The 21,692-nt window shown below is 37.8% G+C and overlaps 1 protein-coding gene across 1 annotated transcript in view; it reads right to left on the reverse strand.

Moving 5' to 3' along the window:
- Positions 1-3,761, reverse strand: part of SPINK2 (serine peptidase inhibitor Kazal type 2) — a 27,110-nt gene extending 23,349 nt beyond the window's left edge. Inside the window, exons 1-2 of the mRNA XM_053702747.1 lie at positions 3,645-3,761; positions 3,082-3,119 (exon numbers count right to left, since the gene is read on the reverse strand). Of these exons, the coding sequence (XP_053558722.1) occupies positions 3,082-3,119; positions 3,645-3,696 (90 nt within the window). The 5' untranslated portion in view covers positions 3,697-3,761. The remainder of the gene's footprint in view (positions 1-3,081; positions 3,120-3,644) is intronic.
- Between the last annotated feature and the right edge of the window lie 17,931 nt (positions 3,762-21,692).

The following is a 21,692-nucleotide window of genomic DNA, read 5'->3' on the forward strand; positions in this document are numbered from 1 at the left end:
CTGTATATAATTGAGAGGGGATTCAGCACTCTTATTGCTCAAAGCGGTCTTCCAGAGGGTGAGGGACCCACACCACAAACAGACCAAAAACTGGCGGTCAAATAGATATTAAAGTGCAGAGACCATTTATATATATATTCAATATTTTCCACATATATAGTACAGCACAAGACCATAAATAGGCATATAGCCACTAACATAAATCAACTATCTTGGACTGTACTATATATGTGTATATATAAGTGTATATTTGCTTATTTTTGTGATGCATCACTGAACTGTCCAATGTTTTTTCCTTGACTTAATAAATGGTCTCTGCACTTTAATATCTATTTTGCCACCAGTTTTTAATCTGTCAGTGGTGTGTGTGTCTCTCCCTCTGGGAGACCTCTTTGAGCAATAAAAGAGTGCTTAATCTCCTCTCTTAATTATAAAAGGTTATCCAAAAAGGAAATAGTTTTTTATATATATATATATCTATATATATATATATAAATATATATATATATATATATATATATATATAATGTGTGTGTGTATGTCGCGAGTGGCGGGGGAGGGGGTGATACTGAAACTGCTATACTAAGGGACTAGGTGCTAACAGAAACTAATGCTAGCTATTTGAAATCCTATGATTATTGTGAAGGACTGAGCTGAAACACACAACTACAACCTCACCTATGTGTGCCTAGGCTACAGTTAACTCTGAAGAATCATGTTTAATCTTACCCCGGCCCAGAATCAGATCTTCAGACTATCTTTATCTATCTTTGCTGCCACTGACAGCCACTGACAGTCCCAGACAGCCAGTGCCTGGCTGCTAGTGCTGCTCCTTCCCGCGCTCTCTGCTTGCTCTGTCCTGAGGCTGCACACAAAAGCACCTACTGGCTGGCTCCTCCCTCTTCCTGTCCAGTCTCCAGTCATGTTCCTTGTGCTGTGTAGGAACATGACCTGGCTGGAACTGGAGAGGAGAAGCAAATTGCATAGCGCCAGCAACATGCATGCAGATGGGGAACACAGGGAGACGCGCTGCTGCTGCTCATATTGCTACTCAGTCACTCTAAGTCATTTTTGTAATAAAAAAACACGGGCCCATTATAAAAAAAAATAAAGTATATATCAGTTCACTTTCAACATTATGCATGTGCTGGGGCTGGGGGGGCAGACAGGGGGGCAAGCCTTGAGATAAGGGGGGCAAATGCCCCCCCTGGCCCCCCTGTAGCGACGCCACTGGCCCTAACCCTGCTTCAAAGAAGGAACGACTTTTGCACAATCTGGACGTCGTCCGTGCCCTGAAATTTTATTTGCAGGCAACTAAAGATTTTCGTCAAACTTCTTCCCTGTTTGTCGTTTATTCTGGACAGAGGAGAGGTCAAAAAGCTTCGGCTACCTCTCTCTCTTTTTGGCTTCGTAGCATAATACGTTTAGCCTATGAGACTGCTGGACAGCAGCCTCCTGAAAGGATTACAGCTCATTCTACTAGAGCTGTGGCTTCCACTTGGGCCTTTAAGAATGAGGCCTCTTTTGAACAGATTTGCAAGGCTGCAACTTGGTCTTCACTTCACACTTTTTCAAAATTTTACAAATTTGACACTTTTGCTTCTTCGGAGGCTGTTTTTGGGAGAAAGGTTCTACAGGCAGTGGTTCCTTCCGTGTTAAGATCCTGCCTGTCCCTCCCGTCATCCGTGTACTTTTAGCTTTGGTATTGGTATCCCATAAGTAATGGATGACCCGTGGACTGACTACACTTAACAGGAGAAAATATAATTTATGCTTACCTGATAAATTCATTTCTCCTGTAGTGTAGTCAGTCCACGGCCCGCCCTGTTTTTACGGCAGGTCTAAATTTTAATTAAACTCCAGTCACCACTGCACCCTATAGTTTCTCCTTTCTCGTATGGTTTCGGTCGAATGACTGGATATGACGTAGAGGGGAGGAGCTATATGGCAGCTCTGCTTGGGTGATCCTCTTGCACTTCCTGTTAGGGAGGAGTTATAATCCCATAAGTAATGGATGACCCGTGGACTGACTACACTACAGGAGAAATGAATTTATCAGGTAAGCATAAATTATATTTTATATTAAATGTGTTTATATATGAGTGTAATAATTTAATTTAATACATTTTCCATGTGTTTTGTGAAACTTTTATTCTAGCCCTAACACTTTACCTCAGGTTTCATATCACGAAACAAATAACTTTCAACTTGTAATATGAGCGATGTTTAGCGCAGTCTTAATATCTATTGAAAACGTTTGGCATACTAAAGGGATGTCAGTCGCACTAAACATTCTCTGGTTGTTCAGTTATACCATGGACTTGTCATATCAATTTTCTTGCTAATAATAGCTTGGCCCAGCTATATTAATAGCACACTCTGCACTATCAATAGCATTAGCACTCCACTTGTAATTTGGGCCTTTATCATTTATATAAATTTGACAATCGTTTGAACTGATATTAAGAACTACTAAAAGTGTATTTTTGTAAAAAAATGTGTTTTATGACTAAAATATTTGATAAACGTTTATGACACCAATTACAATAACACATATTAATACTCTAGAGGCTGCATATTAATATATATATATTAGATAGGCAAGTAATGTATTTTCTAAACATGTCTAGTGCCACAGGGTTAGATTTAGGTAAGAATCTGTTGGCGCTCTACAAATAAATGATAAAAACACCCCCTATATGCTGATATATATAAACTTCAGAGGCACAAAGCACACTTTTTTTTAGTTCTGCTATTTATGTACCATAAATATTAATACAATCATTTTGCTACTTGTTTTAATGTTATTGAGCAGGACAAACCTACTGCAGCCAATTATTTCCAATATTTTTAAAAGAAAAACAACGTTATTGTTGATGTTAATTTGACAAAATTATGTCGTATTTGTGAGAACTGTGTGAGAAATTAGTTTTAAACAACTTTTTGTGACTTTAGCTGCAGTAATACATATTGGAGTTGATACTTATTCTATACCATTTAGCACATATATAAATAAAATCATTTTGCTTTTTTATGTTTTTTATTAGCTATAAAACAAACATTTTAAATAATCAAACTTACCACTGTTGCACCATAAACTTCAGGGATGGACCATATTACTAAAAAATAAATAAATAAATGTCATATAATTTGTTTTCGGCATTGTGTAGCATTTACAAATATAATATGTTTTAAATTAAAAATGAAAGAATGTAAATATATTTATAGCAGGTGCTTCTTTTTTATGTAGGAGTTGCTTTTCATTCAATTTTTTTTTTTGGAAAGCATTTCCATTCATATAATAGTGATGAAATCAATACCAGGTAACAACTGCTATAAATGGCTTATTACTGTTATACAAAATGATGAAGGTATTAAAAATGCCAAAGCAGAACCAATGACAGTCTATTGCTTTAAATCAGAGGCAAGTTTATTGTAAAGGATTCACAAGATAATCTGATGTATATTTTATGATTTTAATAAATAAATATTACACAGAAGTTTAGGTTTCCCATAATTACTAGCAATGTATTTATTGCACAGTACAGACATAAGCTTTTATGCCAAACAAAATATACAGAATAAGTCAACGTGATATTTTGCACTAGTCTACAGTACATAAGTCTGGTTAATAATACCATTACCTGCTGTTATCAGGCACATCATTATCAGGGCAGCGGATAACTTCATCTTCATTTCATTCAACAGCTTCCTCTGTGTCTCAAGTTCTTAGTGATCAGAGAGTTATGGGGACAGCTCTCACTTGCAGAATTGTGTGCAGCCCTAGCTTGTGATGTCACAAAACAGGATTCTTGCCAGGAGCAGTGCAACACTTACTTCCAAAATGACTGAAATTAAAGGGAAATTAAACACAAAATGACATTCCCCATCAAAGGTTTAAAGAGACAGTAAAGTCAAAATTAAACTTTAATATATTGGATAAATCAAGAAGTTTTAAATAACTTTCTAATTTACTTTCCAAATGACTTCTATTATCAATGTTGCTTTGTTCTCTTGTTATCCTTTGCTAAAGAGTGATCCTAGGTCAGCTCAGCGTGCACATGTCCTTAGCCATCTGGCAACAATATTTGCAACAATGTTCATAGCAATGTTATACATTCTTGCAAACACTGCTGCCATAGACTGCTATAGATATGAGCATGCTCTTAAGCACCTATCAGTCAACCTGTTTGCTTTTCAATGAAGGATACCAAGAGAACAAAGCAAATTTGATAATAAAAGTAAATTGCAAAGTTGTTTAAAATGGCATGCTCTATCTGAATAATGAATGTTACATTTTTACTTTACTGTCGATTTAATTATACATAGTGGAACAACACAGGGATGGGCTTTCATTACTGTCATCATTTTTTTGTCTACTCTTCTTGGAAATTTATATGTGAAAGGTCCATCCCCTCAAACCCCCAGAGACTAGAGTGCATTTTGTGGAATTCAGAATATGTACCCTCCTACATGCCACACAATGTTTGGTTGAAATGTGTATATGCGTATTTGTATACACTGTAAATTCTTGCACATGCCCAGTAGGAACCGGTGCCTCAGAAAGTGTGCATATAAAAAGATGGTGACATTTTGATAATAGAAGTAAATTGGAACATTGTTTATAATTAAATGCTCTATCTGAATCATGAAAGTTTAATTTTGACTTTACTGTCCCTTTAACCCCTTGAGTGCTAATGACGGTTCTGAGCCGTCACAGAGTTTCCCACTCTGGTGCTAATGACGGCTCAGAGCCGTCACTAGCACTCTCCCACCTTGAGGGAGATCTGGGAGCTCCCACCCGCTCCTACCCCAGCGATCGTGCCTGTAGAGTGACAGGCATCGCCGAGGCTTACCGTTTTGCGTTGTGACGTCACGCGCAATAACGTGATGATGTCACCGTGCAACTTTATTTATACTTAACAATGTTAAGTATAGGAGCAGGGGGCATGCTGCTTAGAAGCCTGTATCTCAGGCATCTAAGCAGTTACAGACCCCCAAGACCCACTGTTGGAAAGATAATCGCTTAACCTTTCCAACATTGTAAGTCTTGGGGTTCTGAAAGAAAAAATAAAAGTTAAAAAAAAAATTGTTAAAAAAAAAAAAAAAAATTTTTAGCACCCAGGTGGGAAAGTGCTTAGCACTCAAAGGGTTAATTATACATAGTGGAACAATACAGGAATGGGCTTTCATTACTGTCATAATTTTAAGTTTTAATTTTGATTTTAGTGTCATTTGTAAGTCTGTTTAATGTTAAACCTTATTTTTTCAGGTCCTTGTTGTGGTTATTAATTGATCTGAATTTGTAAATGTAATACTAAATATAATTCTATGGTAAAAAACACTTAAACCATTACAACTAAGTTAAGGGAAATAAACACTATAAAGGGTATCCGTTATTTCCCAAAAATGTATTAGGAACCAATAAATATAAGTTGCAATAAGATCAATATTTACAGGTATATATACACATATATTTTACAACAAAACAGTCCAAATAATAATACAGGACAACTCCAGCTAGCACAACCCCAATTTGTGCAACACTGTTAGCTAAATAAAATAATCACAGATCATTTTATCCCAGGAATACTTAGCCAAATTCTCTAATGTCCAAAGTCAGCCATCTTCAGCAGGTAAATGAAAAAGAAGAAGTGGAGTGCTATAGAAATTACCGCAAATTTGTTTGCGCAAACTCGCTGTACTTTACGCTCCACATATTTTCTATGGGGAGCGTAAAGCGCTAAGTAGGGCTTGTATTACAAGTTAAAAGTAAATGGAATTGTGCAAGCGCAATCACATTTACCGATCAAACTTTTTACGCAAACCTTTGCTGAGATATAAAGGTTTAAAAATACAAATGAAGTCATGCCCAGTAGCAATTTGGCAGTAAACGTTTGTGGAAGCTATTGTCCCATTTTTTCATGATTTACATCGGGCACGTCATTTTAAAACACTTTTTCAAATTAACTTCTATGATCAAATTTATTTTTGTTCCCTTAGATTGGTATCCTTTGTTGAAAAGTATATGTACATATTCTCAGCAGGAGCAATGCTCTTCTAGGAGCTAGCTGGTAATTTCTGGCTAGACATATTTGTGCCTTGTCATTGGCTCACTGGATGTGTTCAGCTAGCTCCCAGTATTTATTAGTGCACTTGAGAATACTTGAGGGATCGAGTAGTGTGTTAGTTTTTTTTCTACTTTTCTTGCTCCATTGACTTTTATAGGGGAATACATTAACTGGTGGTTTGCGATATTCGATGTTCGGCTTCTTCCATGTGTTGGGTTAGAGCTTGTGCGAAAACTGTAACTTTCAACTTGTAATACACGCAGTGCTCCGCTCATAATCTAACCCAGTGATTTTTAACCTTTATTTTGCCGTGGCACACTTTTTTACATTAAAAAATCCTGTGGCACACCACCATCCCAAAATTTTAAAAAAAATCACACATTGTAGCCTAATACAGCATATATATATATACACATACACACAAACACGCACATACTGTATGTATTGTGCTGTTATACCATGCCTCCTACAAACTACCCCTGCACTGGGAGTAAAAAACAAGCAAAGTTTAAAAAATATGTCACACTGTTGTCAGTCTGCCGTGGCACACCTGAGGATCTCTCACGGCACACTAGTGTGCCACGGCACAGTGGTTGAAAAACACTGATCTAACCCATGTATAACAGACTGAAGTACTTAAAGAGCATATTAGTGGTATTTGAAGTTCACAGCAGTACATGTAAAATATCAGTAGAAGTATTTTGGCTTCTGATATCAGTTATCATGACCGGCATGCTAATGTGACCACTTTAAAAATACTCACTATTCACTTTCACTGGGTTGTGAAACTTTTAAATGAGGAGTCTAACCTCATCTAAGCAACAGGTGATCACAGTAAAAATAAGGATCATCTGTCAGGAGAAGTCATCAACACTGAGACATTTCCAAATGCTCCATAACTCTGACTTTACACAATTAAAAGTGCTAGGAATTGAACATATCAGGCCCAAGAGGAGAGGGGGCAATATTGACCAAATATTACTCCAGCATGAGTCACGCTGGATGTATAGGGGCCTATCTATAAAGCTCCGAAAGGAGCTTGACGGCCCGTGTTTCTGGCGAGTCTTCAGACTCGCCAGAAACAGCAGTTATGAAGCAGCGGTCACAAAGACCACTGCTCCATAACCTGTCCGCCTGCTCTGAGCCGGCGGACAGACATCGCCGGAAATCAACCCGATCGAGTACGATCGGGTTGATTGACACCTCCCTGCTGGCGGCCCATTGGCAGCGAATCTGCAGGGGGCGGCGTTGCAGCAGCAGCTCTTTTGAGCTGCTGGTGCAATGCTGAATACAGAGAGCGTATTGCTCTCTGCATTCAGCGAGGTCTGGCGGACCTGATCCGCACTGTCGGATCAGGTCCGCCAGACTTTGTTAAATAGAGGCCATAGACTTAACACATTATCCCCCATTGGCCTTAACGAAAAAATAGAATATGCCTGTTTTTTGTGAATCCGTGGTTAAAACATTAAAACATTAACAATAATGTAAAGTATACATAAAAGACTTGTGGAATACGTGATATGTGGCATTATGTATGTAGATGCCTCATGCTTGTATTTGTTTTAAGTGTGTATAATATTAACATGCTGTTAGCATCATATGTAAATAGTTAGGCCATTAATAGGTGTCACCTCTTAAGTGCTTTAGTGTATATAAGGGTATAACATGAATTACCAGATAAAGGCTACTGGAGCGCGTTTTTACACTATGAGCCCGGAATACTTTATGGACTGTTTGCTGGCCAGCTTAGTAACAAGCTGGCATGTAGGGGGTAATGTTTGAATTAAATTACATTGTGACATACTATTATCTGGTTCACCTTTTATCTGGTATATAATATTGTGAATTTAGTGAAGGCAGACCCGGTGTCTTTACCACCGCTTTAATAAACGTTTGTTTTTTTATGTGTTATCCTGTGCAGCCTTGTCCTTCTTTGGTTCTTACTACTTAAAGGGACATTATACACTCATTTTTTCTTTGCATAAATGGTTTGTAGATGATCTATTTATATAGCCCATAAAGTTTTTTTAAAAAATAAATGTATAGTTTTGCTTATTTTTTAAATAACATTGCTCTGATTTTCAGACTCCTAACCAAGCCCCAAAGTTTTATGTGAATACCGTCAGATACCTTCTCCAGCTTGCTCCTGTTTGTGTAAAGGGTCTTTTCATATGCAAAAGAAGGGGGAGGGGGGTGTCTTATTTCCCACTTGCAGTGGGCTTTCCAGCTACCTTTTCAACAGAGCCAAACTGACAGCTTCTAAGTAAGTTTTTAAACAGTTTTATACTGGATTTTTATATCAGTTTCTGTGCATCTTATTCTTTATAGTAGTGTCTATTACATGCAGTTATATGATAATGAGTGTATACTGTCCCTTTAATATAGAACTCTATCTTTCTAAGTGTTTCATATATATATATATATATATATATATATATATATACAGTCATGGCCAAAAATATTGGAACCCCTGCATTTCTGTCAGATTCTACAGCACATTCTCCCAAAAGGATTTTGGCTTCCTCAGGTAAGTTTTGGCAAACTCCAATCTGGCTTTTTTATGTTTCTGTGTCAGCAGTGGGTCCTCCTGGGTCTCCTACCATAGCGTCCCTTTTCATTCAGATGGCAACGTAGAGGGGTCAATTTATCAAGCTCCGTACAGAGCTTGATGCCCCATGTTTCGCTCGCCAGAAACAGAAGTTATGAAGCAGCGGTCTAAAGGCCACTGCTCCATAACCTGTCCGCCTGCTCTGAGGCGGCGGACAGAAATCAACCCGATCGATTACGATCGGGTTGATTGACACCCCCTGCTAGTTGGCCACAAAACTGCAGGGGGCTGCATTGCACCAGCAGTTCACAAGAACTGCTGGTGCAATGATAAATGCTGACAGCGTATGCTGTCGGCATTTATCGATTTGCAGCGGACATGATACGCTACAACGTATCATGTCCGCTCGCACATTAATAAATTGACCCCATAGTGTGAACTGACACATTTGTACCCTGTGCCTGAAGGTCAGCTTGAATTTGTCTGGAATTTGATCGAGGTTCTTTATCCACCATTCGAACAATCCTTCGTTGCAACCTTTAAAATAAATTTTTCTCTTTCGTCCACATACAGAGAGATTAGCTACAGTACCATGGGCTGTAAACTTTTTGACATTGTTGCGCACAGTGGACACAGGATCATTAAGATCTCTGGAGATGGATTTGTAACCTTGAGATTGTCCATGCTTTTCCACAATTCTTTTTCTCAAATCCTCAGACAATTCTTTGCTGCTCTTTCTCTTCTCCATGCTCAGTGTGCAACAAAGAAACACACAACAGAAAGTTTGAGTACATTTTTCACCATTTTAAATGGTTGTCGTGTGATTTCTGTATTGTCAGGACCTGTTAATTGATACAGGTGAGTTTAATTACAAATTACAGGAGCATCACAAACTTGGAATGCAATTATTTCTTACAATTTTGAGATGGTGCCAATAATTTTGTCCAGTCCAATGGAGTTTAAAATAATAATAAAAACACCTAACCACCCACACAAAATAATAACAAACACCTAAACCACCAACCCCCACATCGCAAAATAATAAAGTAATTAACCCCTAATCCGCAAATTAAACAACGCAAATAACATAATTAAAATATTAACCCCTAAACCGCCAACCCCCACATTGCAATAAACCTAATTAACCTATTAACCACTAAGACGCCAACCCCCCATCAATAGAAACCCTATTAACCAATTAACCCCTAAACCGCCAACCCCCCACATCGCAATAAACCTAATTAACCTATTAACCCCTAAACCACCAAACCCCCACATCGCAATAAACCTAATTAACCTATTAACTGCTAAACCGCCAATCCCCCACAACGCAAATAACTAATTTAATTACTAAAGCCCCCTAACCTAGCACCCCCTAAATTAACCCCAATACTAAGTTACAATTAAAATTAAAAATCCTAACATTAATTTAAAAATAAAACCTAACATTAAATTACAAAAAATAATCTAAAATTTAAAAAAATAAAAAATTAAACAAAATTATCAAAAATAAAAAATGTAAACCTAATCCATATGAAAATAAAAAGCCCCCCCAAAATAAAAACACCCCCTAATCTAAACTAATCTACCAATAGCCCTTAAAAGGGCCTTTTGTAGGGCATTGTCCTAAGTTAAACAGCTCTTTTACATGTAAAAAATACAAAGTCCCCCCCTAACAGTAAAAATCCCCACCCACCAAACCCCCCAAAATGAAAAAACAACACTAAAAAACCTAAACTACACATTGCCCCTAAAGGAGCATATGTATGGGCATTGCCCTTAAAAGGGCATTCAGATATTTTACTGTCCTTAAAAGGGCAATCAGATATTTTACTGTCCTTAAAAGGGCAATCAGCTCTTTTACAGCCCAAAAAATCCTAATCTAAAAAAAAAGCCACCCCAAAAAAATAAGAATAAAAAGCCTAAGACTAAGCCCCAAATAGGTACTCACTGTTCCTGAAGTACGGCAGAGAAGGTCTTCTTTCAGGCCTCTCCATCATCTTCTATCTTCATCCGGAGCGAAGGTGGCGTGGAGCAGAGGTGCAGAGCTGACTTCCCCGATTCGTGGATCCTCAGCAGTGGTTCTCAGTGGTGGTCCTCAGCGGTGGACTTCAGCGGTGGCAGTCCAAAATGGCGTGGAGGCTCCTCTTCATATGATCGTCCGCTGCACACTGAAGATTGAATGCAAGGTTGCCCATTTTTATTGGGGTACCTTGCATTCCTATTGGCTAAATGTTTTCATTCAACCAATAGGATGAGAGCTACTGAAATCTTATTGGCTGATTTGAACAGCCAAAAGGATTTCAGTAGCTCTAATCCTATTGGCTGATTTCAAAATTTCCGCCAATAGGAATGCAAGGTACCCCAATTTGAATGCGGTATCTTCCATTCAATTTTTAGTGTACGACGGATATCGGATGAAGAGGAGCCTCCACGTCACTGAGGACCACCGCCGCTGAGAACCGCGGCTGAGGACCGCCGCCTCGGATCTGTGCATTGGGAAAGACCGTTCCACACCTCCGCTCCACGCTGCCTTTGCTCCAGATGAAGATAGAAGATGATGGAGCCGTCTGGAAAAAGACCTTCACCGCCGGATTTCAGGAATGGTGAGTACCTATTTGGGTTTTAGTCTTAGGCTTTTTTGAGGGGGGGCTTTTTTTTAGATTAGGGTTTTTTGGGCTGTAAAAGAGCTGATTGCCCTTTTAAGGGAAGTAAAAGAGCTGAATGCTCTTTTAAGGGCAATGTCTATAAAAATGCCCCTTTAGGGGCAATGGGTTGCTTAGGTTTTTTTAGACTTATTTTTTTTTATTTTGGGGGGTTGATTAGGTGAGGGGTTTTATTGTTAGGGGGTAATTGGTATTTGTTTTAGGCAAAAGAGCTGTTTAACTTTTAAGGGCTATTGGTAGTTTAGTATTAGATTATGGGGTGTTTTTTTTTGCGAGGGATTTTTTATTTTTATAGGGATATTAGTTTAGGTTTACATTTTTCATTTTGGATAGCTTTCTTTATTTTCTGTAATTTAAATTTTTTTATTTTTGTAATATTACCTTTGGGGTTTGTATTTTTTTTAAACATATGTACACACACATATATATATATATAAAAAGGCCAAAGAGAGCACTCGCCGTAATCGTGAAAAAAGTTTTATTCTAGTGAATGTTTTCGGGGAGTGACCCCGTCCTCCCCGTCCTCAGACTATTACAAAAACAAGTGTACTCACCATTCTGTGCCTTAATATATGTTAAGAGATTGCAGGCCACCTTCTCCCCGTGAGCACGCCATGCCGAAACCGGAAGTGACGGTTGACGTCATCACGTAGAGATCCAGATGCCCGCTTGGTTTCTATTGGACAATGATTGTTAAACAAAACTGTTACCATAGTGATCAAATAAAAACAATATAGTGTAACAAGTATATTTTGTATATATAGATGTGACAGGTGTACAATTTTGAACAAGTGTATTGTTACGAACTTGTGCCTTAATGTTTGCGGTATATGTGATCCGATATTAATTTAGTGTACAACTATCCTGTTGTGTATAACTTATAAGTGAGATATGGTGAACGCGTGTATTAAAAATAAGCATATTAGCATAGCGAGTGCTGGACTCTTGCACTTGTATATATATATATATATATATATATATACTGTATATATATATATATATATATATATATATATATACACACACACACACACACACACATATATATATATATATATACATATATATATATATATACACATACATATATATATATATATATATATATACATCTTTAGACATGTATATGTATTTATCTCAATATTAAAGCCCGATCGCATATTCTCATGTGCGTTAACCCAACATGAAAATATGAATATTTCACATTCAACTGTTCTTCACAAAGAAGAATATGTATATATATACAGTGTCCTCCAGTTTTTATGTCTTTATTGTTTAACATTTTGATCTTTTGATAAAGAAAATACACAAAATAATCTGCACTCATGGATATCAAACAATTGCAAACAAAACACAGGTTTATATATATAAAAAATCTTTGTTAAATATATATGTGTGGCACAATTATTGACACCCTTTTAGTCAATACTTTGTGCTACCTCTGTTTGCCAAGATAACAGTCTTCTCCTATAATACCTGATGAGGTTGAAGAATGGGATCTGAGATAATTCCTCCATACAGAATCTCTCCAAATCCTTCAAATTTCGAAATTGACAATTGACGCTGGTGTACTCTCTTCTTCAGTTCACCCAACAGGTTTTCTATAGGGTTTAAGTCAGGGGACTGGTATGACCATGGCAGGTGCTTGATTTTGTGGTCAGTGATTTTGATGTATGTTTTGAATCCTTGTCCTACTGGAAAATCCAACCACGGCCCATTTTAAGCTTTCTGTCAGAGGCAGTCAGGTGTTTATCAAATATCAACAGATATTAAAAGGACTCCATGATGCCATGTATCTTAAAACATATCCAGGTTCTCTGGCAGAAAAACAGCCCCAAAACAATAAAGAGCCACCACCATATTTAACCGTGGACTTCAGGTACTTTTCCATATGGCTACCTCTCTGTGTGCGCCAAAACCACCTCAAATGTTTATTGCCAAAAAGCTCTATTTTGGTTTCATCTGACTATAGAACCTAATCCCATTTGAAGTTCCAGTAGTGTCTGGCAAACTGAAGATGCTTGAGTTTGTTTTTGGATGAGAATAGAGGCTTTTTTCTTGAAAACAACTTGTAGTGATGTAGGTGACTTTGGATTGTAGTTTTGGAGACTTTCTAACCCCAAGACGCAACTAAATTCTGCAATTCTCCAGCTGTGATCCTTGGAGATATTTTGGCCACTTGAACCATCCTATTCACAGTGTGTTGAGACAATATAGACACATGTCCTCTTCCAGGTTGATTCATAACATTTCCAGTTGACTGAAACTTCTTATTTATTGCCCTGATGGTGGAAATAGGCATTTTCAATGTTTTTGCAATTTTTTTATTCCCATTTTGTGAAGTTCAACAACCTTTTGCCGCACATTACAGGTATATTCCTTACCCATTGTGATGAATCACTAAGGGAATTTGGCCTATGTGTTGCCTCATATTGATACCCCTGTGAAACAGAAAGTCATGGTTGAACAATTTCTTGTTATTATTCACACAGGTGTACTAATAAATTTAAAATATCAATGGGAATGTACATCAAATATATTTTTACATAAAAATTCATAGGAGTGCTACATTTAATCAACAATCAGCAAGCGTTTCCCAGGTGCTGAACCAAAAATGTGCCGACTCCTAAGCTTACATTAATGCTTTTCGGATAAAGATACCAAGAGAATGAAGAAAAATTGATAATAGGAGTAAATTAGAAAGTTGCTTAAAATTACATTCCCTTTCTGAATCATGAAAGAAAAAAATCTGGTTTACTCAAAAGATTTGGTAGAAAGAACTTTTAAAACTCCTTTCTACCATATCTTTTGAGTCACCACGAGATATCAAACAGATTTGTAATTTTTTGCCTTCTAGTGTACAGTTACGATTTAGGCGTATAAATTACCCCTTGGGGCTATACTCTTAAAGACATGTTTTGAATGACTGCTTTTAGCATGAAGAAAGGAATTTCCTACAATGGGTTTCCTATACAAAAAAGACTACACTGTCTTATTCATATGGTTAAAAATAAGGGGTAACATCCAAGAAAATTATAGCTTATACATTGGTATTACATTATTTAATTGCTCAACCACTGGGTTGTGAGTGGTTTTATATGTAATGAGACAGGTGTGTTGACAGGTCTATGAGTACGGTCATTTGACCAAAATTGGTCAGACTTTTACATTTAACCCTTTTGCTGGGGGTTTTCTGCTTTTCGTTTTAAGGTTATTACACTAAAGTGTGTTTTATTTTACTCTCCTTGGATTGCATGTTGGACTTTTTTGGAAACTTCAGTTACATGGATTGCAGGGATCCTTCTTCCATTACTACTCCAAGGCACAGGAATTTGCTCTGCGCAAGGATTAATAAAAGCAGTGTTGCAGCCCCTTTCTGTCATGTCATCCGAAACGGCTCGGTCCGTGTCTTCAACATGCAGCAGTGAGTACTTTGTTCAGTAGTTACCCCGTGGAGATTTTACTTTGTTTACTTTAACCGGCATTGGGAACTAAACTATGATGGGTAAATTCTTGTTATAATGGTGTCCGGAGTATACAATTTTATATTAAATGACTGGGGTAATTAAAGATAAACTGGACTCATTCTTACTGGTATAGCTGTTTACCAAGCTAACAGGCACGTCTGTGGTAAAGGGTATGAGCGGACAAGGTCTGAGGTCCCCCATATATTGTTTTGCCTAATGACAGTGTGTGTATAACAGCTTTGCATATCTTACTGGCTTCCTGGTCACATTCTAAGGGTCTACACTTTTCCTTTCAATGGATTCTTTTTTTACAAAATTAAACATCACATGAAAAACCATCTGTCATCAAAAAGATATTGGGTTTTGGGATCATTAAAAAATAAAATTTGGCTCACCCATTTCAAAGAGGAGGTCTTATTTATCAGGTGATTCATTTTTGGTATGTGACAGAGTTATGGACATGAAGCCCAAATTTTTGCTTACTTAATTCAGATAGAGCATATAATTTTAAACAACTTTCCAGTTTAATTCTATTATCAATTTTCCCCCCATTATTTTGGTATAATTTATCGAAGAAGCAGCATTGCATTACTGGCTGAACACATTGGGCAAGCCAATGACAAGAGGCATATTTGTGCAGTCACCAATCACAATCAACAGCTACCAAGAGAACAAAGCAAATTAGATAATATAAGTATTGGAAATTTGTTTAAAATTGCATGCTCTATCTAAATCATAAAATATTTTTAGGGTTTACTGTCCCTTTTAATACAGGAAGCCAGGTCACTGTCAGGGAACCAGGAATCAGATAGAGACGTGAAATGCTAAATTAATCACACCTTTATTAAAAAAATAACAAAAATAATAAAGAGTCCAAAAACCAAATGACAAGCCTGGAGTCAAAGCCAGTGCGTATAGTCAGACGAGCCGTGGTCAGGAACCAAAGCAAGGGTCAGACAGGCCAGGGTCAGGAACACAAAGATCAACAAAGTCAGAAACAAGCCAGGGATCAGGAACCAGAAGGGACATCAAACAAGCCAGGTTTTACACACAGATAGGAACTCACATTGAGTCAGAGGCAACACAAGGGCTAAAGCAAACAGGACTGCGGCAGTTAAATAGGGAAAGATGACATCATCATTCTGGGACTACAACCTGTCTCTCTCTGATTATGTTCTCCAGTTTGGCCATAAGGGGGAGCCTGGAATAGTGAGCAGCGTTACACACTCTGCTACAAGCAAGGGGATAAGACAGGTTAGTCTAACATGGCAGCCAAGGTAAAAAGCAGCAAATAACTATAAAAGTCAGGGTGAAACCCTGACAGTTGCAAACAATTGTGAATCACAAGCAATCAAAATCCTGGCAAAAAAAATCTAACCCCTAGGGGTAGATTTATTAATAGTCGAGCGGACATGATTCGCTCGACCTGGCTAAATGCCGACAGCATACGCATCATCCATTGATTTCAATCCACCACCTAAAAGGTGGCAGACAAGTTAAGGAGCCTGAAACAATGGGGCTCCGAAGCAGCATCCGCTGCTTAATAAATAATGCCCCTAGTGCTCAAGACATGCACATTTTTCAGAGCCTACCTCAGTATGCTTTATTAATGGAAAAACAATGGCACTACTCTAGTATAAAGGGTTATTATAATATTCAATCTTAACTCAATGCAAATAGGTGCTGTGTATCAGTGGAAATGTTACATTTGGACAATTCCAGCAAGAAGCTGTCTAGCCAGCTTCTTGCTAGAATTGTCCAATGTAACATTACCTCAGTATGCTTCCCTGGAGAGACAATAAGTTTCAACAAAGATTCAAAGAAAATTAGGTTCAATTAATTAGATGTGCTTTCTGCCTCGGACGAATACAGATTCTAATGCTAGTACTTTAGTGATAGGAGAGACAGTGTGTGCTGTTTTTCTTTCTTCTGCAGTCGTCTACATTTTGTGTGTGCAGAATCAGATCACATTAATAAGAACTAATTTTTTCTTGCAGTGCACTGCACACTACTGTCACTGAATTAATTTTTTTTTCTGTGTCAAGCAGAGAATGTTTTTTTGTGTTCATTCTACAGTAAATCTGAGCATCAGTTTTAACATTTTTTTTTATCCCAATGAGGGCATTACTGGTAGGGATCCTGCCTGAGCCCTGCATTTGTAGGCTAGGCTATATCATCTAGTATACCTTTTCATTTTTTTTTTAAAAAATATATATTTTTTTAGTGGCTCATTGCATGCAGAGTGCATAGTACTGGATAACGTATTGCAGAGGGAGCACTTAGTGGGCTCCTGCCTTTACTCTATAGACTAGGCTTTGTTGTCTAGCATAGCACACCTTTCATTTTTATTTTATTTTTTACAAACAATAACTTTTAGTGGTTTATTGCACATTGTTGGGGTTTGTGTATTAATCTAGAGGCCCACTTCAGTAATGCTGATTCCTGCTTCTGCTATTCCTGCACTGTGGTGGTCATCAATATATGTCATATCCTTAAACGTATAGAAAGGTGAAAATTGAAATGTGCATGGGTGCATTTCAATTTTAAATAGAAGCATTTTTGTATTATACTTCCATTAGCAAAAAAAAACTTCTAGTAAAAGTAATTACTGTTTGTCAGCAGCATACACACATAATATGTGGTGTTTGAATGCTGGTGCATGGGTCCTCACAGCATATGTGTGTAGGTCATAAGAAAATAGTAATAACTTTTTGCTAATACAGAAGTACTTGTGATGAGTAGACATAGGCGCCAAATTACTATGCCCCGAATGTGGCCAACTCGCCCTGTTTCCGCGCAAACAGGAGTTAAGAGGCAGTGTCTTAAGGACAGTTGCGCTGTCTGCATTCAGCGATGTCTGGCGGACATGATACGATACAGCGTATCATGTCAGCCAGACTTTAATAATTCGGCCCCATAGTATGATGATAACTAAGCTGCAGCAAGATTAACAAATTGGTCTAGAATGTGGAGAATCAAAATAACATACCTGAAATCTAGTAAGAAATCTTGGTGTTTTGCTTGACAGAGAACTTTCTCTGAAACATCATATATCAGCCACAGTACAAGCCTCATTCTTTCATTTAAAGATTATAACCGGGATCAAGCACCTGATTCCTACATAAGATCTTCCCACGATAATCCATGCATTGGTAATATCATGTTTGGACTACTGCAATGCTGTTTAATATGGTCTCTCAGAAAAACTGCTCCATCGCCTTAAAGGGACATTAAACACTTTGAGATGGTAATATAAAATGATAAATTGTATATAATAAAACAACTCTGCAATATACTTTCATTATTTATTTTGTCCTCTTTGCCTGTAATTCCATTCTGAAATTGTGAGCTTTTCAGTTCCTGTTAGAAATGGAAGTGCAGAACACTGTTGAATCCAGCACAACCATTGGCTGCACACTCTAGTAACCTATTTATAACTGACCCTAATTGGCCACAGCAGAGAAGGTAACACAAGTTACAACATGGCAGCTCCCAGTGTTTTATAGACACTAAAACTTTACACTTATTTTGTCACTTTTTAAACAACTAATGAAACTTTAAAAAATACATCTACATGTTAGTCATGGACTAATCTTTTCTTTGAATGCATCATTCTATCTAGCATGTATTTAGTGTTTAATGTCCCTTTAAGTTGGTACAAAATGCTGCAGCAAGGCTCCTAACTGGTCAACCAAAATCTTGCTATGTAACACCTATCCTCCACTCTCTGCACTGGCTGCCAATTAAATGGTACATACTATTCAAAATAGGCCTACTATCCTACAAAATTTAAAGGTGTTACTGGTGCCCTATGTTCCAGCTTGCATGCTTCGATCAGCACATTCCCAGAAACTAAAAGTGCCAAGGATTCACAAAAATGTGGTTTGAAAGCTTTTAGCCATGCCGCCCCAACTCGATGGAACATTCTCCCAAGCCACTTGAAAGAAACCACTTCTATGGACATTTTCAAACAAAGACTCAAGACCTACCTGTTTACAAAAATGCTTCTTTTAAAAAGTAAAATGCACCCATGCAGATGGTCCAGGTATGCAATGATGCCCCCCCTCCCCGTAGTAACATTAGTGATAAGAATATCAACCTACTAGCCTGGCCGCTGATCTTACTAAGCCTGCCTACCTGCATACAACCAATGCTCTGCTTAGAGGCAGGATTTCATGATGATACTTTTAGCCTGGAGGCTGGCTTAGAAATCAGATAAGATGATTTGCAAATACATGCACAAGATAGTATTCACTGCAGAATAACACACTTGATGATAGTCCATACCATTGTGCATCTTTCCAAAGTTGCCTTCCTCAACCAAAGTATCATTTTTAAAGTTGATCTCTCTCTTCCGATTAGAGCGCGCTAACAGTTGCGCACGAGCGATATTGGGTTTATCACGACTGCGCACATCGGAAGTAGCACATGTATTACAAGATTAAAGTAAACACGTTCTCTCGAGTGCAATTTTTATTTATTTTTTTATTTTTATTGAAGTTCAGTTAAATGCTTACATGCATGTCATCAAAAAGAAAACACATAGAATAACTTGTAATAAACATACAAGCAATAGGAAATTAGAGTAAACAGTACATAATAATGACATATCATGGGAGTATATATATATATAATGCTTGCCTATCATAACTGTATACCTCCTAGTTGATAATTGAGGCCGCTCTTGGACCTCCTATTAATATAGAGAGTGCAAAGCTACAGGAGGTACCCTCTGGCTGGAAGAGACCACTCTTGGATCTCATATGTTGAACTTCTATTTTTATTTTTATTTCTTTTTTCTTCCTTTGTTATCTATAAAGCTCATGTAGTGAACTTTTGTTTTATAATGTATGTTCTCCCTAACTTCTTAAAGGATCAGTCCAGGACTTGATTAGACTTATGGGATATTGTAGGGGAGAACTAAAAAAAAAGGCTGAAATAGGTGTAAAAGGTGATAGAAGCACCAACAGCTACCTAGTAACTATAGGAGAACGATGTTATTGCCTTTGATGATACCCTCTAAATGGTGTCCTAGTAATATATGGTATATCTAAATAACTTGACATCTATTTCCGTATACTATAATTTCCATGTAAAGCTAGTACTTCAATCGTTTAAATTAAAATTAAAATTAATGGGACTCCTATGTATTAGAAAAAGTGTCAGCAAAGAAGAGTTATTAGTCTTACACTATATATCAGGGGGTTAATATAGATGTGGGTAATATTAATTGTTTGATGTACTCATCAGGCAGATATTTGGGCCATATGAAACTTGTGAGCAGCTGCCTATAGAAGCTGCAAGTATTTAAGATCTGTGGGAGGGAGTATACCAGGCCGTCCCGGCCGCAGACAGCCCAGTCACTCCAGTCACCACTGCCTTCACTTTAAAAAAGACATTGATTACTATGTTTGGCCTCAAACAGCCCCTCGCTATTAAGAGAATAAATGTATTAGAGGATTAAGCAAAATGATTAGTTGTTGCTCTAGGTGGTGCCCTTAATAGCAAACAGACTGGTAAGCATATAATTTAGCCAATGTTCCTGAAAGAGCCTATGAATGTGATATAGTTAATAATTATCATACACCATATACATGAATACATAAACAACATGGATAAAAGATAAATAGAAAAAAAAAAAAAAAAAAAAAAAAAAAAAACACAACAAACTCTTATGCTAGCGAGTAACATAGTCAATAGCTGCTCCAGGGGTGTCTTTAAGAGAAAGCATACTAGTGAAAATACCAAACTACTATTCACCCAAGGGAAGTCCTCTTTTAGTTATAGGAGTCATATTGCATGCATTATTAATAGGTACTCTATGAAGAAACAAGGGGTTTACAAAAAACTAGCACTGTAACATACTGCATCTAACAACTAACAATCCATCTACATACATTTGGTAATTATAACCTATGTGTCAGAGTTTATGCAAGCAATATAATTGATAAACTAACTTCCTATATTGGTATATGCAAATAGCAAAGCATAACAGACTCCGGCTCTTATGTTTAGAAGCAGTACAGCAGGGAAATCACAAACACGTTTAAAACACTGAGGCCTAGATTTAGAGTTTGGCGGTAGCCGTCAAAACCAGCGTTAGAGGCTCCTAACGCTGGTTTTGGGCTACCGCTGGTATTTAGAGTCAGTCATTAAAGGGTCTAACGCTCACTTTCCAGCCGCGACTATTCCATACCGCAGATCCACTTACGTCAATTGCGTATCCTATCTTTTCAATGGGATCTTCCTAACGCCGGAATTTAGAGTCGTGGCTGAAGTGAGCGTTAGAACTCTAACGACAAAACTCCAGCCGCAGAAAAAAGTCAGTAGTTAAGAGCTTTCTGGGCTAACGCCGGTTCATAAAGCTCTTAACTACTGTGCTCTAAAATACACTAACACCCATAAACTACCTATGTACCCCTAAACCGAGGTCCCCCCACATCGCCGCCACTCTATTAAAATTTTTTAACCCCTAATCTGCCGACGCACACCGCTGCCACCTACATTATCCCTATGAACCCCTAATCTGCTGCCCCTAACACCGCCGACCCCTATATTATATTTATTAACCCCTAATCTGCCGCCCCCGCTATCGCTGACCCCTGCATATTATTATTAACCCCTAATCTGCCGCTCCGTACACCGCTGCCACCTACATTATCCCTATGAACCCCTAATCTGCTGCCCCTAACACCGCTGACCATATATTATATTTATTAACCCCTAATCTGCCCCCCTCAACGTCGCCTCCACCTGCCTACACTTATTAACCCCTAATCTGCCGAGCGGACCGCACCGCTACTATAATAAAGTTATTAACCCCTAATCCGCCTCACTCCCGCCTCAATAACCCTATAATAAATAGTATTAACCCCTAATCTGCCCTCCCTAACATCACCGACACCTAACTTCAATTATTAACCCCTAATCTGCCGACCGA

This window comes from Bombina bombina, chromosome 2 (assembly GCF_027579735.1).
Source record: "Bombina bombina isolate aBomBom1 chromosome 2, aBomBom1.pri, whole genome shotgun sequence".
Lineage (NCBI taxonomy): Eukaryota > Metazoa > Chordata > Amphibia > Anura > Bombinatoridae > Bombina > Bombina bombina.